A 19,181-nucleotide genomic window follows, 5' to 3' on the forward strand; every position below is an offset into this window, starting at 1 on the left:
TTCATGATATTTACAATAGTAGAAGAAATCATCTGCACTTTCAGTACCTGTCTGGCTACACCAAATGCTTTTATTTCATTATCTGTGAGTACTCCACTCTTCTTCAATGTGCTAAATAATCCAGCTACACCAGCCTGTGTTTACATTTAATATTTTGATGATAAACATTGGCATGCAGCATCAAAACCTGTCTAAACACACTGTCAAATTAATGCACTAGAAATCTGCTGTCATCAGTAGCAGCTTCTTGCATCATTTTGTGACATAGGGACTATATTTTTGATATTGAATATTTTACTGTGACATAACACGCTGTGAAAATGTTGTGCTTGTTTGAGATGGTGTTGAACTTGGCTGCCTCCTGTGTGTCGTCGCTTGTCAAAATATGCTCGCTGGCTTCCCATCTCTCTCGCTCTTATTCAGTCCTCCTCCATCTGTCTCCCAGTTTCTGTCTCTATTACTGCTGCTTCTTTTTCTCTCTCATTCCTCATCTCCATCCTGCTCTCTTTGGCTACCTCACTCTCTGCTCTCCCATCGCCATCACTCAACCCCCTCCCCTCCCCTTCTCAGCTTGCACAAGATACTACACAACAGAGATTAAGCGTACTGCTCTCTTGCATTATCAAACCATCCGTCCACTACCTGCACACAGCTATTATTACTGCCAGAGTAAAAAAAAAAAAGAGAGAGAAGCCTGGAGAGTGCCTATCACTTTACCGTGCATATCGCCCCCATTTCTCTGACATCTCCAGGCTTGCATACTCCTCCTGTAGTTGTAACAAGGACGGCAGGAAGCACATCAGAATGTTTAATTCTCAAACAGAGCATACCAGGGGACCTCAGACAGACTTTGCATTTGGATCAGCAGGCATCAAAGATTTCCTGCAAGAAAACTGATGCTGACGTCTGTGCAGTACGCTGGACAAAGCATGCTGATAACACTGCCAGGCTTGTCGTATGTGTCTCCACCAAGACCACTACTGTTCTGAAAACTGATGCACTATGGTGCTTCTCATGATGTCATATCTTATCCTATCATGTCTTGTTGTCTTGACATGACGTGTAATAACATGACATGACAAGTCCTGTTATGACACAACACAACACAACACGTCATAACATGACAGAATTTGTCTCGTGTCATCTTGAACTGTCTCCTCTTGTTACGTCTTGTCATGACACAACACAAGACCACGTGATGCACCATGACAGGTCGCGCTGGGTCACATCAGAGCACATCTTGCATACAGTACCAGTCAAAACCAAACCTTTTTAACAGGCAGCTTTTTGGAAAAGCGCCTTAGTATTACCCTCACACAAAAGTGGTTTTGTCACTGATCTCAACAACTACTGTCCGATATCTAAATTTCCTTTTCTTAACAAAGATCCTAGAATCATTGGTCAATTTACAATTATGCACCTTTATTGTCAGAAAGCTTATTACAGCCACAACAGTCAGCACAATAACAGCTGCAGTTTCAGTACCTGATAGCATTGTCTCCTCCCTGGGTAAAAAAATGTTTTATGCTGCTCTCTTCATTGACCTCTCAGAAGCATTTGATACTGTTGATCATAAAGTCCTACTCCATAAACTACAGTCTATAGGTCTAGATGAAGCTATGCTTAATTGGTTCCACTCTTACTTTACAGAGAGAGCTCACACTGTTGTTGCTGATGGCGCTAAGTCAAGCCCTCGTACCATCAGAAATGGGGTGCCACAGGGGTCTATCCTTGGTACCTTGCTGTTTACATCATACATGTTTAACAATATTCTTCTTAATCAACACTTCAGTGTCCATTTTTTTGCAGATGACACACTTTTATATGCCCCAGGCTCCACCCCAGAAAAGACCAAGTACATGGTATTCTACACCTCCACTAGTGACTCTGACTATCCTGCCATTAAAACTTTAACGGGCACTTATATCACTCTTGCTGAGTCATACAAATACTTAGGAATTTGGCTTGACAGCAGACATCACATCATTCAAGATTCATATTCAACATTTGACTCAAAAATTAAAAATTAAACTAGGCTTCCTGTATAGAATTAAAGGATGTCAATCTTCCTCAAACCATAAAACAGTTGTGCAGTCCACCTACATGTCTGTCTTTGATTATGGAGATATTCTGTATTGTGACGCTGCCCAATCAACACTTAAGCAGTTAAACTCTGTTTATCACAGTTCATTACACTTTATCACAAATGACAAATTTTGTACTCTTCATTGTTCTCTGTATCACAAGGTCGGATGGTCTTTCTTACGTACAAGAAGGAATAACTATCTCATGATATTTATCTATAAAGCTTTACTGTTGAAGCTTCCAACTACCTAACATCTCCTCTCTCATTTAAATCTTGTAACTGCAGAACACGATCCAGTAACTACTTAACCTTGGATATCCCTCATCTTCGCACTAATGTTGGCAGAGCTGGTTTCAGGAACTATGCAAGTCTTAAATTTAATGAACTGAAAACTGACCTCAAACTTGAGTCTTTCACTCCCCTTGGAGATTTTAAAGCTTTATTATCTGATGTTTTTTTATGATTCTTGTAACTGTTCTTATTAATTCTTTATTTATTGTGTATTTGTGTTGTTACTGTTTACTGATTGTGTTCTTGTCTTATGAATGTTTTTTTGTTCTCAGGTCTCGCTTGGAAAAGATATCTTAATCTCAATGAGACTACCTGATTAAATAAAGATTAAATACAAATAAAAAATTTAAAAAATGGATGGATGATTTTCAGCTACAATTGTGAGAACATGTTCCTCTCCTGTTAAGGTGGTTTGGGAAGCCTCTGCAAACAGAAGTTAAGCTTTGCTTGAGCAACATTTAGATACTTGATAAAAAATCAATACAAGTTGTGAATGAAGGTGGAGTTGATGCTTCCACGAGTCCCGACAGGATTGTCTCACATGCTCTTTCCACTGTGAAAGATGTAGGCATCAGGCCCAAGATTCACACTATTGCACTCTCTCACCTTGTGCTGAGTGCTGTCATTCACCCAGTGTTACACTCTCAGCATGTGTTCTGCGGCAGTGGTTAATTAGTACATGTACATTAGTTTAGCTTTACAACTACACTTAGGTAACAAAGGGAGTTTTATGTCCATCTGGGGCAATGTTAAATGACACTAACGCACTGTTAATGTAATGACATGCTTATGCTAATTATTCCAGGGCTAAAGTAGCTTAAACTTGCTGGATATCAAAGACGTTGTGAGCGTAGCATGATTAGCACGGGTAGCTTAGTGTTTGTATAGACCACTGACAAACACAAACCAAGTGGAGACAAAGTCTTACATGTGACAGTCATTTACTGTATGTAGAGCCTACTTCTTTGTCCTCACCAAAAAACGACAGCATTGGTGCTTCATACAAACATTTAAAATGACCCCTATGTTATATTGTGAGTAAATAATGTTCTGTTATGTGTATATAATGACAATTGTCTATTAGAAGCAAAGGCAGAAGTAGCATCGCCTTGATATCCTGTCACAAAACCTGATTTGACCCAGGACCATGAATTGCACAGTATGGAGTACAAACAAAACAAACAGTACAATCATAAGTTCTGGGATGTTAGGGTGGAGGTGTTGGATGGTGCAGTCAACAAAATGTGGGACTTTAACATTGGAGACGACTGTTTGCATCCAATTTCTGACCGACAGTCAACCTTGGTCTCTTGGAACCATTTGGGATCTTTTCCTAATTGTAATCAGGTAGTTTTAGATGCCTAAACCAAACCAAACCTCATCCATACGCTTCATCATTTAGATTGGATAACTTGTTGACTGTTAAATGCTGTGTGTGTGTGTATGTTTAATATGCAGGGTAGGTTGTAAAGTGTCTTTCTGTTACTGACTTACTGGTTTGGACTGGATTTCTTTGGCATAGAGAGGTCGAAGGAACTCGGATTCCCCCTCCAGTTTCAGGCCCTTCTCTGTTATTCTTAGGTTGCCCATGCCGTCCTGTGAGGAACAAAGATAATGTCACAGTTAGTTCATATTCTCTTCTCTTCATTCAAGAGCACATATATATATATATATAAACAATTCCTGAATTCCACACACATCCATATCTATCCATATCCATGTTTGGTGAACAAACACAAGACGCTGATGTGCCTGTCAAATTGCTGATTCAGCCATTATAAAAACAACTCATTGTATTTGCATTTTTTTGTACGATGCCAAAAACATGATCATCATGACAATCACCTTAACAGGTTAACATATTGTATGATCCACAAACCACACTTTGAACCAGCTGATTATGAGCTCTTCCTAAATGCTAAATGTTTTTGATAAAATATTCCAGACTTGATGCTCATTTAATAGCTTTTTTTCCACAGCTTTCAAAATGATCTCACAGCCTTCACTACCTATAACTTGACCTCAGTATGGATATTTGGTCAGATGATATGAGGTGGTGATTATAACTACTGTCTTCCTTTATCACATACAACCACTTGTTGTCACATATCCATTTTTTTGTTTGTTCACATTATTAAAAAAGCAGCAAAGTAAGTGAACCTTTAGTTCGGAATATTTTATTAAGGATATGTGTTCCAAAGGTCAAAAATGAACCTGCTCTGAGTGCCATTGTAATCAAATGGTTACAGCACATGCAACATAACTGTGATGTCCCTGGTTCAACTCCACCTGGGGACCCTCCTCTCTTTCTCCCCCTTGTTTCCTGTCTATTTCTCTACTGTCAACTGTTGAATAAAAGCAAATGCCCAAAAATGGTGCCAATGGTGGGGGGAAGGGGGAACACAACATACTTGTTTGACTTGTTTGCCGATCACTTAAAATAGTTGAGACCAGTTTCCCACAATAGAATCTACTGTAAAAACAAAGACCAGATCACTCAGACTTAAGAATGTTCTTGTAAATATCACATGTATTGTAACAACAATAATTTATCCAGACAGAATTTTTCAATTACATAACCTCTTTTTTTTTTACACAGTGTGGGTTGACTGAACATGCATGCCCTTTTAGAGCAATGCCCCGTTAACAGTTATATAAATATAACAAATAAAATAACAGGAGCAGGTGGTGTCACTCATAGATCAGAATGACAGACATTAAACATGACCCAGTTAAAGTTAAAGTCACAGGAAGTCAGAGGATGATTATTGAAAACAGTGCTTTTACACGCTACTTGGAGAACTCCAATAAAAATCAGTATATTGTGTCATGTAAACACCTGATCCAGGTTGTGTTGGTAGAGAAAGGAGAGGCGAAGATGTTGAGGAATGAAGACACCAATGATCAGAAACCTGGATACTGTTGGAATCATGTAAACAGGGATATGAATAACCAGGTTTCTAATCCTCCATATAAACGCCATATCCAGAATTTGATCAAAACCAGGATGGGACTCAAAACCAGGAGGTTACAGAGAGGTAACTAAGATTGAAGTGAAGTTTTATTTACGTTTTCTCATTTTTTAAATAATTTCTACGACTGTTACCAATATCAAAGATGAGTCAGTGCAGCATTCGTGCAGAACTCTTCCCAGTTTCCTGGCAATATGTTGCAGAGTCATGAACATGAATCGCTGGCTGTGTCCAACACCTGCCATTTTACTTCTGACACCTGCAGTTTAACAAAAAACACCTGTTATATAACTGTGTGGCGAGATGGCTGCGTTGGGAAAAAATTAAATTTAATATCACACACGGTGTGAGAAAAGATGTTAATTTTGTTACACAATCACAGATTACCAGGTACAAACTCTAAACAATGCGCACACACACCACATTAGTCTCATAAACAGCCTCCCATGTTGCAGCTGCATCTAATCTCTTAATCTTTTTTATGGATTCATATCAGTTGATTCAAGACTTCAGCATTAGTATTACAATCTGATCCGTTGGCAAACATGTCATACACCTTGCATACATAAACAGTAACCATGCTCATACTATTTTTTATTATTAAATAAATAAAAGAGTAATAATAAATAATAATTAAAGCTGCAAGCAGCGATGTTCGGGCCCTTGCGCCTCACGCGCATCGGGGGGAGAGGCAGCCGTGGAGGTCGGTTGACACACAGCAATACATTTACCAGAGGGCGACTAACATGGATATGCATTTTCATGAATGTTGGAATTTGCATGTAGGAGATAACTATCACTCCCCATGTCCACTATGTGGTGCTAGAAAACACACATTAAATGCACGTTATATTGGTGCATATCAAATGTAGACCACACACTTTAAATGTCATGTAAATCAAAGGAAGTTAGTAACATAAGGCTTCACTTCCTGTTGCCAGTAGGCGGTGCTACATAAGTGGGTCATTAATGCAGCGAATCATTAAGGGCCAAATCCACAACAAATGGATTGCACCTGCTAATAGCACCGTGAATTGCGCAGCATTTGCACCCATTTATGCCCCATTTGTGCTAATGATATGCCAGTGCAAATACGTCAACAAAGTTTTGCAGCTGAGTGCAATTTTCCCTTGTTTTGTGTCTGATTGAGTGAGTGGAGCTGTTTCCAAAATGGCCCATAATGAAAACTGCAGAGAGCACAAAAGCCTCAAATTACATGTCTTTAATTAACAGAGGTGCGCGCACGCACACACACACACACACACACACACACACACACACACACACACACACACACACACACACACACACAGCTCTCCACAATCACAAACCAACTTTCATGTATTTTGCTTCTTTTACTTCTCCAGTTTTGCATCTATAACATGATCTACTGACATGTCAAATGTCAAAATACAGCTATTAACTCAGGTCTGAAGCGTGTTAGATTAATGTCTGAATCTTACAATAATGTGGTTCAAGTGTCACTGAATGTATCCGGGATTTCGAAGAAACATCACTGCTGATGTTCTGTTTGTTGGCCACAGCTGGCTGTGTGTCACAGCTGGCTGCAGCATCACACAGCAGCTGATACGATAAGTGCATCTCCAAACTAATAAAGAGGATGTGCACATTTACGCACGTGGCACAGCAGCACTTCATTAACACCAGATCGGTCAGGATCTGGCGGTAATTAATGTTCTGTGTTCTGCTGCACATCTACACTACATCAGCTGTCACACACAGATTCAGGTTTATATGGTGGAATTGTTTGTAATCAAACAACAACATCTTTAATTTATGGATGAATCCTGAGCTCCATCAGCGCTGTTATTTTTATTTTTAAATCCGAGATAAGCCCCTAACCCCACTTGATCCCCCCCCCCCCCCCATGTCTGACTATAGATTTCACTCTTAATATCAAATCAATATGATTCAAGCCTCACAAGCTTGATTTGAAGAGAGAGAGAGAGAGAGAGAGAGAGGAGTGAGTGTGTGCCCAGTTAACACCAACTATGTGAAGATGCTAATAACTCCACCCTAATTGCATGTGGCTATTAGCGCTGGTCTTTGTGAACTAGACTGCAACAAGGCTTATTTGCATTGAAAGGGGCCAATTTTTGTGCTGAATGTATGAACATTATCTAATTTACATACATGCAAATGGAACAGGCGCACCATGATGTTATTTGCTTGGCAGCACAGTTTGCATTCCATCCTTTGCAGGTGTTTTGTGAATTACACACTGTCTTTTTGTCTCATTTGCACATATCTGGTGCTACAGAACACCCACTGATAATATGTTGCTGTAAATCATGTGCATGTTCATGTAAATTGGATGATGTTTGTCACATAAGGCTGACATCCTGTTGTCAGTAGGTGCCGCTATGACTATGACTCAATATTACATGTAGATGTGTTCAGGCCTGGACTCCAATCAAGCATGTGAAATTTGGGGTAGATTGGACAATGTAAAGTCAAGTTACAACAGCTTCCTGCTTCATGGCGAAACATGCAAATTGACCGGCACACCACGTCGAGGGCGTTCCATGAAAACTCAAAAGCTTCACAATTTAGCATCGCAAAGGTCTTTAGATGTCACTGACCAAATTTGAAGTTGCTGTGGTTTATTCTCTAGGAGGAGTTTGTTAAAGTACAACACCTCTAAATAGCAAAAACTGCACAAAAATTACACAGTAAATTCAAAATGACATGTGTTGGGCTTAGGGTAAGGCCCCAAGAGGCTTTTTTAAAAGTCTAGAGATGTTACATCTGTTTCCCAAATTTCGTTTTAGGGGGTGCTATCGAGCCAACTTGCCACACCCAAGACCAAGACCCATATCCGATACAGAATTTCACCACTTCTGATGCATGTGATGAGTTTTCGAGCACCCCGTGTAAGTAAAATATAAAATAAATCAATAACTCCTTGAAATGCAATAGGACCTATTGTGTGAAGGCCCTAATAATACACTTTACATAAACACACACACACACACAAAGTTGAGTTAATGAAAAGCTTGGCTAAACAGATTTGTCCTAAGTCTGGCTTTAAAGACAGCTGAGGAGCAGCAGCACTGAAGGCTCTGCACCCTTCAGCCTGGTGTGAGGCATGGCAAAGGGTCCATTGTCACGAGTGCGAGAAGGGGTGTAGATGTGATCATGGATGTATTCAGGAGCCACATGATAAAGACATTTGTGCAAGAGGATAAGAACTTCAAGTGACTTGACGGGGAGACAAGTATGTATCGTTTATAATGAAAAGATTTAAATATACACTTTGTATTCAGTGTATCACTGCCGCCAATGCAAACTGATCCAAGAGCCAAGAAGTGTGATATTATGCTAAGCGTGTGAGCAATATCTCAATATGATTCCAACTGTGTCCTAAATGTTAAGTTTAATACACACACATAAATAGTTTTACTCAGTAGATAGTGAATAGATACTACCAGGATGTTACTTTCTGTGCAACTTTACAAAACTTCTTAAGAAATACAGTGCTCTGCAAAAGTTTAAGGCATGTTTAAGGCATTCTTATCCATAATGCAACACCATCAGGAAGGCATCTGATCGGTCCCAAATTTATTCTGCAGCATGACAACAACCCAAAACATCCAGCTAGAGTCATAAAGAACTATTTTCAGCAACAAGAAGGCCAAAGAGTCCTGCAACAGATGGTTTGGCCCCCACAGAGTCCTGATCTCACCACCATGGAGTCAGTCTAGGATTAGCAGCTGAGACACTGAAATCCACAGAAGAAGAACTGTGGCAACTTCTCCAAGATGCAGGAACAACCGTCCTGCTAAGTAACTGTGTGCAGGTGAACTGAGGAGAACTGCTGCTGTTTTAAAGGCAAAGCTGCTAACAGCAAACATTGTTTCATTTAGGTTTCTTCTGTTTACTCAACTTTGTATGAAGATGTCTTTATATTTAAAAACATCCTCACTTTACCTTTAGTGCCTGAAACTTTTGCACTAAACTGTACATCCACCTAGTTGAATTAAATGTATCTCTTGGGGTCTTTACAGTACAAACAACTTGATTATAACTTCAACAAGAAATTTGATAATCCCAAGTCAAATTTGCCTCCTTGACTAACTGAATGTAACACATATTTTGTGTAACATATTTTGTTCTTAGTCTTGTTTCTTTTTCCAGACAGGGACCCAAAGGATGAATTTAGTTTCTGTCTCTGGAAGCCAAACTCCAGCCACCAAATGCTTATGCATGCTGTATTTGGTAAATTAAGTGAGTTATTGTAAAGTGGCAGCAAGCGTAGAATATAATTTAATAAAAGTGGGTAAACAAATTAGCATAGCAGCAACCCAGAGGCAAGGAAAGTGCATTTATGACAAGCTGGTCACAAATCAGAAATGCTTCCTTTTACCTCACCAAATACTGTCAAGGTATCATCTTCCCTGCATGTTGTTTTTCTTTGCCCTTTCCCCCCTTAAAAAATCTTATAAAAACAAGAGAATGCAGTGAGTCAAAGGTATCGCAGCAGTGTTACAGATGATCCCGTTGTCTCAGTCTGTGTACCAGAACAGCAACAGACCAAAGGATATTAACCGGCGATGATAAGAAGATATTTGGTGAGAGGAGACTGGCTCAGGGGCTGCTTTGATTCAAACACTTCTAGCAAGACTGACCCTTCACTTTCCATCCAGTCATTTATATATATAATATGAGATCAGCCGCTGGATCATTTCAAAGATTATAGACGTCAGTGTGATAGAAGAGTAAGAAAGAAAGAGAGAGAGAGAGAGAAAAGCAAGCTATCGTGATCTTATCCTGCAAAGACATTTTTTGTTTTCCCGCCGTCTTTTGATCCCTCAGGTTCTGATGAGCAAATGGAGATCAAGACCCCTTGAAATCCCAAAGTAACTGAGTTTTCAAGCCTCCTCCATGTAATCCTTCCCCCCACTGTGTAAAATATATTGAAATTCTTCCCCTGTTGTGCAGGTTGGGGGGGGAGGGGCAAGCCCTGGACGTGTTGTGATTGTCAATTATCCCCAGGTGGAAATCAGCAGGCCTGTCAGAGAAGGCCGGCAGACCTTATGTTAAACTCAATTTCCGACACTTTGATGACGAAAACCAACTGTAAGAAAGGAGACATTTTTTCCTACTTGGAGATTCTCAACAAAATATCCTTAAATACAGCTCCTCGTAGACAGATTTCTATCACAGATTCATGTGGTCCCTCTTCACTGAAAGGTACAGCATATCAGTTATTCCTCCCACCGGCTACTTCATATCTTAGTCTGGATAATCGCTGAGGATACATAATAGCTGGAAATTAATGTTGTGCTTCAGTGTGCATCTCTGCCTTTCCATTTCACACATTTCTTTTTCACTGTAGAGATATCACATTAAGCCACACTTCGAAATCCAATTCATATAGACACTTCAAATACAGTACTCAGTTCAATTTAATAAAGAAATGACTGACAGCAGCGCCAGTATTATAACAGAATAATAGGACTGCATTAAGTGAGACATATAAGTTTTTTTCAGTGGAGAACTGCAAGTAACTGTGAGTGCACAATAGCTGGACGAGAAAAAGAAGAAAACCTGAGAAAAGTTGTTGTGATGATTGTTAGGTACAGAAATGAAGACTCATTCTGAATAAAAATGCCCATAAAACATTAAATAAACATTTGTGCATTGAAGGTGCTCTCAGCCTTAGCTGCACTGGAAACAGAAGGAATTCTTATTATGTTTTTTTCCATTTCTCCATCTATTCTTTTACTGAAACATAACGGGTAATTGCAAAAAGGCTGACACTTGGAGCGACACAAGGCTGATTTCAGATGCAGTTCTAATAGTGCTAGTAGTTGACATTATGTAATGTCAGAGGTGTCACTTGTAGTGATGAACCTACAGAGAATTATCAGTGACTCTGCAGCTCCTCCCGGCTTTACAGAGCTTTATAACGAGTTGTATATCTCACTGTTTATCTGTCCGACTGTAACTTTACTGTTTTGATTCACTCTCAGCGCTCTCATAGCGTCGTTTTCAGCCGCAGCAGGCAGCTGTTTTCAGGGAAAAGCTCTAAAAAGTCACTGTACACTACCTGCTCAGCATCAAACAGACACAGTTAGCTGTAGACTAGCCGATGAACACAGTGGAGCATTTAGCAGCTAAAGAACCAGATATTTCCCTCAGGAGTTGGTAGAGAGTGAAAACAGAGATAAAAGAGAGTGAATATTGAACTTACATTCACCAGGTGGACAGAAACACGACTCCAAATGAATGATAATGTTGCTCCGTAACTGCTGGATGTGGAAATAAGCAACTGTTTCCTAAAAAGTTTGCCATGTCAGCTTAGAAGATGATGATATGTATGTTGCCCCTAAGTGGGCAAAAATTGGTTATTGCAGATAAGTGAAGAGTGAAACACAGCATTTGATATATATCACATTCTATTTGATATGTGTGTGTCTGCCTACATGAACTGAAATGTATATAAACAAATACAGAAAGCAGAGTTAAAAGCCCCTTTCACATTGGACAAAAAACCCATTAACACCCACTAACATCTGGCTTCTGTCTTCAGTGGGAAAGGGTACAGTCGGCATTCTCTCCTGGATCAAATGACTCTGCAGTAGACACACGTATTTATCAGCTCCAACTCCGATTGGCAGTGATGGAAACATGACACCCAGGTGGACACGTTAATTTTTGCCCCATTTCTGGCCGCTCTTACCATCTGCGGATGTCTTTAAACATATGGTCTCACCCATATGTTTAGGTATGGTCTCATCCATATGTTTAGGTATGGTCTCATCCATATGTTTAGGTATGGTCTCATCCATATGTTCAGGTAGTATAAGCATGCTAGGCTAACACTCAGCGGACTTCATATCCACACTGTGATGCCTTTCAGAGCACACAAACACTGTAAACACATCTGTTACCTGTCCAGCATGGTGCTGTTAAATCAGAAACACTGCAGCTACACCTTATTTTTACACAGTCCATGTGCTACACACAGCACGGCATGGCTATGCTAATGATGCTAGCCATGATTAACTGGACAAATAAACAGAAAAAAACCCCAGAAAGGCAAACTTGTCTACTGGCAGTGGGAAAGGTGTCAATTGCCTATTTTTAGTGGGTTTACCTGCCTTTAAAAAACCTGCATATATGCCCTAATTTTGGTATAACAAGGGTATAACTGTGTCAGCACCACAGTGACAGACAAAAGAGACTGGGCTTAACTATTTTAAACAGCATGGAGAGAGACAAAAAGACAGACTGGGCTTAACTGGTTCAGTACAATGGAGAAAGACAAAGAGAGAGTCAGTTGGACTGTTTCAGCACCATGGAAAGAGACACAAATAGAGACTGGGTTTGAATGTTTCAGCACCACAGACAGAGCAAAGTGAAGCAGATTATTTAGTCGCTTTAAGCTGCCACGTGCAGTATAATATCAATTAAATAATATCAATAATTTCCTCTAATGTTTCTTTGTCATAATTCCAGCAAAATATGTAACATTAGATGTTTATGATTCATATCAAAGAAGCAGAAAGAGACAGCTAAAGAGAAATCCAGTTAAGTGTGGCGGAACACAGTAAAGTAATAATAATGGACATTATCCAGAAAGTACACTAATCATTTTGTTTAACTTAATTCAGCTGCATGAGTCAATCATGATCTTCAGCTTACTGAAAAATAGCAATTAGACTTGACTCAAAACCCTGAGTAGAGCTGCACTGTCTGCAGTTTCTTTTCTAGTAAAATTACTTTTTTTTCTCTTTTTATTCTCTGCAGTGAGCATTGCAGCTGCAGCCGGCACAGCTAGGTGAGGCGAGCATCTATGAATAATTCAGGGCAGCTCTTACGAGGACAGACGTATCTGAACACTCAGGTGTGCCACCTTTCCTCTCCTCTCCTCTCCTCTTCTGCCCTCTACTCCTCTTCCTCTTCTTCAACCCCTACGTTTCATCTTCACAAAATCCTCTCCCCTGTTCAGTCCCCTTTCTGATCATCCTGTTTGTCAGTTTTTGATTCTTCTTGATCCGTCTCTTTCCCCTTTCCCCCCCTTTCCTGTGAACTACTGGCCATTAAATTTGGCATAAACTGAATATTGAAGGCCGTTCATCTCCCTAAAGCCAGCCAGTGTCTGCTGCGGATATTCATGGTTCTAACTAGATCAGTCATTAGTTGTTTTTTTTCAGATGTAACATTACATTCAGAGGAAGTGCAGTCAAAATACTTGGTGATCTTTCACTTGCAAAATCTATTCAAAGATGAGACTGTTTTTGTTCTCCATAATACCCTACTCTTTAAATCTAATTGGCAGAATTTATCGAGTACATTAATGCTCCTTAGAGGATGAAACCTTTTGATTTTGGACACTCTCAGGACAAAAAGTCAGCTTTGCACACAACATATTCATAATTTGATTTGTAGATTCAAATTTTTTGAGTGAATTCATGCTCAAAAGGGCATAACCCCTTTTGATTTTAATGATCCCTTTGGCATGCATGAAAACTGATTAGGTGCCATCTATCCATCCATTTCCTAAACTGCTTCTCATTTTCAAGAGTCACACTCAGGGGGCTTCAGCCTCTCCCAGCATGCACTGGGCAAAAGGTAGAATACAGCTTGGACAAACTGCTTTTCATCCATAGCCTTTGTAGTCCAGTCAGTCTAAGTCAAAAAAGGGCCCAAGCCAGGATTATTATTGGTTCTAATACCCTCCTACATCATATATTAAAAATAAACCTTTGCAGATTTAGTGGAACATACTTTGCATAATAGTTTTCATCGAAAAAAATATTACTAAGACAAATTTGGATATGCAGAAAATTCAATGATAATAAATGGTTTTTTACCTCATTTGTTTGAATTTTTTAAAAAAAGGTAATTTTGGCATAAGGGTACCCCCATAGTGCACATATACATTCAGAAGAGGTCATATCTGATGGCTGTATGTGAAAGAACACCCTAGAAAACCAATGTGTAGATATAAACTATATGAAAATAGCATATTCAGAAGCAGAGATACACACTTCTTTGTGTGACGCTGTGACATGAAAGCCACAAATTTCAACCCCTGAATTTACCTTGATCCACTAAGTATATAATGGTATACTTTTAATATGATATTTGGATGTCCCTAAGGATCACATAAAGCCTTGAATGATTACTATTGCAGTTTTCCCTGGGTCAAACCACAGATTGACTGGACTATTGCGTGCGGTTGTGTTTACAGCATTCACAACATGAGTCCACTTGAATGACCCATTGATGTAGTATTTGTTACTTTTTATTCTCTACTTTTTTGCTCTCTACTCTTTCCTTGTTCTTAGCATGACACTGAAATGCATTAACACAAAATCATTGACTATCTTTGAGATGGGAGCAAGCGAGTTTTCCTAGTCAGCTGTCTAGCAACAGTGTTCTCATGACTTAAAGCACTGAAATGGCAAACAGATCAGTGTTTGTTATTTGAATTGTCAGGTGCAGTGACTTACTGCAGCCTCTAGGAGATGTCAGCTGGCCCGACTCCTTGAGTCCTTTTTTTTTTTTTTACCTTTGCTTGTCTGAAGTCTTGAGAGATTTGGACATAATTCATCGCACAAGCTCCCCCTCGCCTTCCTCCTCTCCCCCCTCCCCCCACCTTAATCCCTCTCTTCCTCTTTCAGCCTCGCTCTCTCTCCACAGCATTTGCTGCAACAAGGACTAAATTGATCTACACTCAAGCCAGCGTTGCTTCCACTGTCACCACTCTGTTAGCTTGATAGTTATTGAGAATTTATTGTGTGTGTGTGTGTGTGTGTACTTGGGCTTCTTTGTGAATATGTGCCTCTTGGACTGATTGTGTGTGTGTGTGTGTGTGTGTGCTAGAGACGTGTGTGCTCTGTTTACCTGACTGTTTGTGGGTGTATGAATGTAGGAGAAAACATCTGTCTTGTAAATAACATTTTTGCCAGCAGTTCCCTCTGTTATTTTCCATATTTATTTGGCCCAGCTGTGCGCGCCACAGCAGAGAAAGAGGGGGGTCGACAGTAAGGAGGAGGAAGAAGAGCAATGACAAATAAATAAACATACAAAAGGACTGATGTAACACTACATCTTTGAATCGTCCTGTTTATATCTGTCCTTTTATCTGTATCCATCCCTATTTCTTTACCATCTGTCTCAAGTCGACATCTTCAGAGAGCTGGGAGTCGCTGCTGTCAATAATGTAGAGCTCTCGGCCTATTATTGAGTGTCTGCATCAATATGCATCAAGCCACCACCCGAGGCTAAAGCAAATATAGACGTCTTGAAGCTCTGGGGAAAATATTAGATTTCAGACTATTGCATACTGCACACCTAGTCACAGTGCCGCATGATTAAAGGTAAAATCTATTGTTTGGGCAGTCATCTGCAAGAACAAGAAAAGCTAAACAAACTGCATGATGTGCCCATAAAGTGAGTTACATTGTCAATAGTTGCTCATGGCTTGTGGAGATCTTGTAGAAACAAACAACAAAAACAGAGCAAAAGGGAGTTACGACACACATCTATATTGTAGTGATGAAAGGAAGTTGAAAAGAAAGAAAAATTATACTTAAAATTATTTCAACATCATGCTCTGAAATAAAGACAGAGCTACAGACAGAGACAGAACAGTGAGAATGGCAGTTTACTTTATATTATATATTCACCAACAGCTGACCACCCATGTAGATGATGTTAATGTCCCTGTGACTTTTATTTTTTATTCCCACACACTGCAAATAAATGTTTTTTGCCTTGGAGATGATAAAAATTAATCAATGATGTGTTTTTTTCCCCAGGTTTACCCGTTGAATTTAGATAATTGATCAGTGCCAGTGCAAAAAGTAGTGTTACCTTCATGTAACGAGGTGCCAATGCTGTTTTAATGTTTTTATTTTCCAGTGACTGAGTTGCTGTTCTTCAACTGTTTATATGCATGGCAGTTTCCTGGCTTTTAAGTAAAATCAAAAGCCACATTTGCAAAAGTGTCTGGAAAGACATGTGAGAGTGGAGCTCAAAAAAGCAAAAATCAAAGAGAGAAACACCTATTAAGAAAAATCCCCAAGCTGACTGGATATTTCAAAGCTGCAAGCCCCGAGGTCGAGAACCCCAAACCCTCCAGCTGCAGTACTAGAAGCAGAGCCAGCAAGTGGAACAACATCTAGGACACCTGCTTCCACAGGCTAGGTCTTAGGTAGTTAGCTTACTAACTAGCCCGACAACATTAGCGAATTTAGCGAACAACTGTGCAGCCTTGTAAGGTGCAATTGGATAATGGTGAGGGGGCTGGAGTGGTGATTGGGTCTCCTCACAGAGTGTTTGCCTCTTTATTTACTGGAAACTTTCCCTACCCTAACCAGTGTTTCCTGAACCCTAACCATACTGTTGTTGCTGTGCACAAACATTATAGAAAATGAGATTTTAAAAAAATGTAACTGGATGTATTTGAACAAAGTCTAGACTTTCCCAGAATCGTCAAATATCAGTTTGTTGAAACTGCACCAATTTTCAAACAGGATTGTCTCATTTTTCTTCCAACAAAAACTTGTGACATTAAAATAATCTGAACGATGCTGCGTTCACAAAAGACTCTACACATCGCGGCTTCAAAGAACTGACTGACCCAGAATGATTGTGGGACACTGAAAGCTGCAAAGATACACTGGTTGAATCCTCCCAATTCAGGGCATTTCAGGCTGCATTTCTTGGCTGCATTTGATGGAGCCTTTTTAAAATATGACTTAAAATAATCTGGCCCTGAACTGGGATGTAGCAAGAGACAAAACAAAGGCTTTCATGAACTTGTTCCATTTGAGTAAGCAGTAAAACTAGTAAAATACCCCCAAAGGTGAACTGTTTCTTGTTTGGGGACTTTTACTCGACACCACAAGATGCTGAAAGCTGTCTTCACCTGCTGGTCTGTGCCTCATCCTTCAAACCTCTTTGTTGGGGATTTCATTTGTACTTCCATGGCAGGGTGTCAGATACCATGACAATCAGAAAATGGGTATTGTAAATAATGTACCATTGCGGATTATCCAGATTTAAATTACAGCATGTATAAATCTTACCCTCCAGGCAGCTTAAACACTTTAACTCCTTCCAGCAGATGTCAGCAAATAATGACGAGTGGCTCTGAGGTAAAACTGAGCCATGTGTGTTTGCCACAGGTAAACATACGGCTATGAGGAGAAGCTGTTCTTTCACTTATTCTCTTTCTATTTCATTTACCAACGAAACCTGCGTTGGTGTTTCAGATGCAAATGAAATACATGAAAGAGTGTTCTGGCCACCTGTGAGCCCTTTGCCAAAAAGCACTCAGAGAGTAAAATGAAGCACCATCGACGAGCGGCAACAATGCGTCTCCTGCAATCCATTCCCTCTCCAACTCTGCAACACTGAGTGCTCTTTCAATCAGCCTCTGTTGGCCCTGTGTGGCTGCCAGGCGCCAACATGGCCAAACTCCAAACTAATACATTTTTCAATTGATCTGTTTGATAACAACAACAACAGAAAAAGTTTTCCCTTCTGTCCTACAGTTTGAACGGAGCGGAGGCAGCACCTGGAGCAGCAACTCCGAAAGCCTGCTCGTTTTCTCTCGTTCCACAGGTGATAGCTACAACGTCATGTAGCAACACCCTGCGATGGCTATCAGTGGAATTGGCTTTGAGATTGCTCTCCTATAGCGAACTCCCGCTCCTCTGATTGAGGCCCTCGATGCAGCACCACATCATCCATCAATGGGATGGGAGAAGAGATGGGGAGGGGGGTTAGGAGGAGAGGGTACCCGAGAATGAAAGATGAAAGAAAGGAGAGCAGGAGGTGGTATTGATAAAGTCAGGGAGCGATAAGACTGGGTAAAATAGATAGATAAACACAGAGTGCAAGATAAGGGTATAGAGAAAATGAGACTGAACGCAAGAAAGAGACGATGTGTTGAAGCGCAAATGAGGCAAAAGATGCTGACTGCGAGTGGAGTCAAGAGAGGGGGAGAGAGGAGAGGAGAGACATTCAGATGAAAACATTAGAAAGGAGGGAGGAAAAAAGTCTGAGAGACTGAATTAGAGGCTGAGAAAGAGAGAGGAAACAAGCAGTGAGAGAGCGTTCATGTCCAACCTAATGTGGAAGAATTTGAAAAGCCACCTTTTTCTCTCTGTTTTGGTATTACATCCACTTTAAGCCACCGCTTTCAAAACCCAAGCTGTTGGAGAAAGCTCTCCAAGGTATAATTAAAAAAAAAAGTCTGCCCTAACATTGCAGTATAGAGGATAAGAAAGGAGCTTTTTAAAACCACTTCAGCGTGATCGTCTGTAAAGCTTTCAAAAACACAGGCAAAGTTCAGCAATTCTAAGAAGTCTGTAGGTAGCAGACTTCTTAGAATTGCTGTTAAATAAAAGAACATTCTCTGGTGAATGCTTGTTATATATATATATATATATATATATATATATATATACATATATATATATATATGATCCTGTGGGACTTCCAGATCCAGACTGACAAACCGGTGATGGCTAACCAACCTGACATGGGGTTGATCGACAAATGACAGAAGGAGGCAGTGGTGATAGACGTAGCAATCCCAAGCGACAGCAACATCAGGAAGAAGGAACACAAGAAGCTTGAAAAATATCAAGAGCTGAAAGAGGGGCTAGAAAAGATGTGGGGAGTAAAGGCAACAGTGGTGCCAGTGGTAATCGGAGCACTGGGGGCTGTGACTCACAAACTGGGAGAGTGGCTCCAGCAGAATTCAGGTACAACATCTGAGGTCTCTGTCTAGAAGAGCGCAGTCCTAGGAACAGCTAAGATTCTACGCAGAACCCTCAAACTCC

General features: G+C 40.1%; 1 protein-coding gene across 1 annotated transcript in view; it reads right to left on the bottom strand.

Moving 5' to 3' along the window:
• The window catches only part of sgcd (sarcoglycan, delta (dystrophin-associated glycoprotein)), a 152,306-nt gene that overhangs the window by 90,646 nt on the left and 42,479 nt on the right, over positions 1–19,181 (bottom strand). The window contains exon 2 of the mRNA XM_044371087.1: positions 3,872–3,973. Coding sequence (XP_044227022.1) covers positions 3,872–3,973 — 102 coding nt within the window. The remainder of the gene's footprint in view (positions 1–3,871; positions 3,974–19,181) is intronic.

The sequence above is a fragment of the Thunnus albacares genome, chromosome 13 (assembly GCF_914725855.1).
Source record: "Thunnus albacares chromosome 13, fThuAlb1.1, whole genome shotgun sequence".
Taxonomy (NCBI): Eukaryota; Metazoa; Chordata; class Actinopteri; order Scombriformes; family Scombridae; genus Thunnus; species Thunnus albacares.